Raw genomic sequence first — 3,695 nt, forward strand, 5'->3', positions numbered from 1 at the left:
TGTGATCATGGCTCTTAATGCTTTCTATCTGAATTGCAGGACACTCAGTGAAGTGTAATAAATTCCTTAAGCATAACTAAACTGACAGCATTTTGAAAACTAGGCCCATGTTAAGTGTCCGACACAAAGATCTAGACTTATATCCAAAATAGCTTTTAGCATGCATGGCACTTTATATTTAACTTGAATTCAACTTAAGCGCCATTTTTTAGGGAAGAAATAAGAATACAATACACCTTTTATAAACATGTATCCATCTTTATTGGCCAAAGACAACCAGCTCAAACAAGGACTCCATATTGTTTCAGAACGTCTGTATATTTTGTAATTTTGCTCTCGACGTTCTTCTCTGCCACCTTGGTCAGCTTGATCAGTGTCTTTTTCGTGCCATAGCGGAGCTTCGCCTTCTCCTTCCTCTTCTCCTCCAGGGTCGCTGTGATGGCCTGGTACTTCCAGCCGACCTCGTGTGCCAGACGCCCAAGGAGGGCGAACTGAGAAAGAAACGAGTGTCAGTCAGTAGGGGTGTGTCACTGGCAGGTCTAAATTTACTATAGAAAGATATTTCTAAAAGTTAAAGGGGGTAGGAATTCCAGACAAAAGATTTAATTTATAAAAAGGCACAACTTTTATGTAACTCAACTCAGTAATCAGATCCGAAGGTTTGTCTCATCAAAAATGATCAGTTTCGGTAAAGTGCTCATCACCGTCAAGAACTAACAGTTGTGGTTGGTAAATTTAGGCGTCTGTCGATATTTGCAAATTAAAATCAGTGTGTCCCCCAAAATCATATTTCGCAAGTCAGCACTGAAATCAGTTATTTGAGGCTCACCTTGCGAGTGGGTTTCAGGCGCACAATCTTAAGAGCAGCTGGAACAACCATGCGCTTCCTCTGTGGAACGAAAGACAAAATCAGACAAAGAAGAAACCGGTGTGTGTAGCCACTGATAGGGCAGCATGTCTCAGATTATAGATTTCTTTTCAGTGGTTTTTCAAATAAGGCTGGTAAGGGTAATATGTAACATCACAGACAGCAGAGTTTAACATGTATGGGCCAAACGGGGACATATTGTGGCCCTTTGTAGTTTATGTAGATTCATCACCTTGTCATAGGGCGGGGGGATCCCGTCAAACACCTTCAGCCTCTCAAGAGCAGCCTGTCCTCTCTTGGTTTTGTGGGGCAGCATACCTGTTAGCAGAGGAAATACTTGTAAGTGCAATACATTTTCAAATAGCAACAATTGCAGTTTTATCAAAACTTTAATTTGTCAATCCATAAATGTCCCTACTCCGCAATCAGAGCCGAAAAGTTTGTCTCATCAAAAGATGATCAGTTTTGCGATTTTAGCCACATTTTAACATTACCGGAATAATAAATATTTCATGGATTATGTTAAATGAAATGCTCGTTCTACATGCAGTCTACACTTAAGAGCATTTGTCACTAATCTTGAAATGAACTCTGCAAAGAACATTTGAGCACAATCAAGTGATGGTAAATTACATTTACACTTGGTATTTATGCCACATGCTCTGTAAGAATCTTTTGTCAGTATTGCAATAGTTTAATTTCCCTGCGAGTTCACAAACTCACCTCTTACAGTCCTCCAGAAGATCCTGCTGGGAGCTCTGAAGTGGAACGGTCCACGAGAGGGGTTGGTGTTCATCCTCTTACGCAGGAAGGCCAGGTACTTCACTGTAGAGGGGCGCACAATAGAGACATTTAATCAGAGTTACAAATACTTTTAGGCACTAGCTGCCATTACTTTAGTATGCAATGTCTCAGATGGTAGTGCATGTAAGGTTGTCTCATGGTCATTGAAACTCGAATAAAACAGTGGTAAAACATCACTGACAAGCATATCAAGAGAGGAACAATGAAAGACACTATTTAACTGGCATGTACCCTACTTACGCTTGTTGCGGTAGAAGTTTCCAGAAATGTTGATTCCTTCACATCTCACCACCACCACTTTGTGTCCTAAAAGACGACATTAGTTCAGCATTTGGACATCAAACAAATCCAGTCATGTTAGTGATAACTGTCATCCCGTCTCAGATGGTAGTGCATGTGAGTTTTCTCATGGTCGTTAAAGTCAAGCAAAGCTGCAAATGTATCATCATTGACTTCTGAGAATACTGTGATGCTCAGTTTTTTATTTCAGTATTCACATGGCCAGTATACACGGCTTTAGCAAAAATTGTTAATCACATATTACCGTTACACACAAATATTCATATTTAAAACTTACCTAGCAGAACCTGTTTAGCCACAAGGGCAGCAAGCCGCCCCAGAAGGTGGCCCCTGCCATCAAGTAGCAGAACCTGCAGGTTATAAAGAAATACAAGTTTAACTGTACAGTTATGTTTTGTTCACATAACGTTAGCTCTCCTTTCAACTTAATTGGTAACATTGCTTAAGTCAGACAGGTGCTTCACACTGTTGCGAAGTTTCGTGTCACATTTAATACGGAATGCACATTTAAAGCAATTACACATTCAAGGACTTTGAGAAACGCGTGTTTCCTAGATGAGCATTTTAATAACTGCCACATGGAACTTCCGATGAGGACATGGCATTAGCTTAGCATCAACGTAACTGCACGACGTTAGATAGTCATTATTTAGACAAACGTTCAACAAAATGGTAAACAAAAGGTAAGCTTTACAGTTATTACATGAGCGCGTATATCACCCAGACCTAAACCTCATCAAGACACAAGTTTAAGCTAGCATGCTAACGACGTTGGCTCGCTAGAGGCTGCCATGATGGAGGCATGTACTCGGCTTCCACGAGCCGTCTCAAATATGTCTTGAAATCTCGTCTTAGGAGTAACACCGAAATAAACTAAGATAACACCAAGAAGTACCACAGTTATCGCCTCTAAATGATCTCTAAATTACCGGATTCAACCTCTATTAAATAGCATAAAAATACATTATGATTCCGCAGCGGTTGCACACCTTATTGAACCGGTCCGCCATGACGTGCGAAAAGAAAGTCAGACGGGGTTGCCCGTGCTAAAAGGCAGGGGTAGACGGAAGTGACGCAATATATATTTCTTTCTCGTGGGAAGTGTGGACAAACGTTCCATCGCCTCCGTTTGTATGGAGGGAGAAGTTTACATACAATATACTATATTTTTTATTCATACAAATTTGATGCTCTATTGATTCCCAACTGATAATTTATACTTTTCACGATACCTAATTTGTGTTTTCAGATTTAAACCTGGACCTTTGGTGAATCGAGTTGTTCATGCTTGCCAATACTGGGCTACACTGCTTTCACACTTTAGAGGTGGTGCTTTGTTTCTTGTTGGCCATGAACTGTAGGTTCTCATGGGTTCTACACTGACAGGTTTCACGATCAGCCTCTGTGGGCACCACAACACAATGGTCTTACGGTGCAGAAACAAGAATAGGAGACCTGATGTTCATTTTCTGAATGGTGCATATTTTTCATTGTGTCGGTTAGCAAACATTTCTGTCTTTTCATCTTATTTTGAGTGACAGTTTGCTCTCTTCCTGTTGTCATACAGCTGACATCATCCCTTAAAAAGAAAGCCTTTACTTTCTTTTTGCATTCAGCAGGTAATCTGTTGCTTAACTTCCTTTCCAAGGTTATGAGCCCTCCACTTGGTCTGTGACCTCGCTTCTTTAAAAGCCCAGAGTCACTTGTGCAGCCCTCTGCAAAC

At 40.7% G+C, this 3,695-nt stretch overlaps 1 protein-coding gene across 1 annotated transcript; it reads right to left on the reverse strand.

Annotated features, from left to right (window-relative positions):
* Positions 1 to 237: 237 nt before the first annotated feature.
* On the reverse strand, positions 238 to 3,032 carry rpl13a (ribosomal protein L13a). Its single transcript, XM_079286333.1, has 7 exons — positions 2,962 to 3,032; positions 2,250 to 2,322; positions 1,913 to 1,978; positions 1,592 to 1,693; positions 1,101 to 1,186; positions 830 to 889; positions 238 to 491 (listed from the first exon to the last, which is right to left on the reverse strand). Exons 1-7 carry the CDS (start codon positions 2,980 to 2,982, stop codon positions 282 to 284), a joined length of 618 nt encoding a protein of 205 aa, XP_079142459.1. The 5' UTR covers positions 2,983 to 3,032; the 3' UTR covers positions 238 to 281.
* Positions 3,033 to 3,695: the final 663 nt, after the last annotated feature.

This window comes from Melanostigma gelatinosum (assembly GCF_949748355.1).
Source record: "Melanostigma gelatinosum genome assembly, chromosome: 16".
Taxonomy (NCBI): domain Eukaryota; kingdom Metazoa; phylum Chordata; class Actinopteri; order Perciformes; family Zoarcidae; genus Melanostigma; species Melanostigma gelatinosum.

What these genes read in the sequence shown, in the direction of transcription:
- rpl13a (XM_079286333.1), bottom strand. Translation starts at nt 2,982, where the DNA reads ATGGCGGACCGGTTCAATAAG. An exon ending in AAACTTCTACCGCAACAAGC is followed by an intron (nt 1,694 to 1,912) that starts GTAAGTAGGGTA and finishes GCCCCTCTACAG; the next exon opens with TGAAGTACCTGGCCTTCCTG. An exon ending in CTTCTGGAGGACTGTAAGAG is followed by an intron (nt 1,187 to 1,591) that starts GTGAGTTTGTGA and finishes CTCTGCTAACAG; the next exon opens with GTATGCTGCCCCACAAAACC.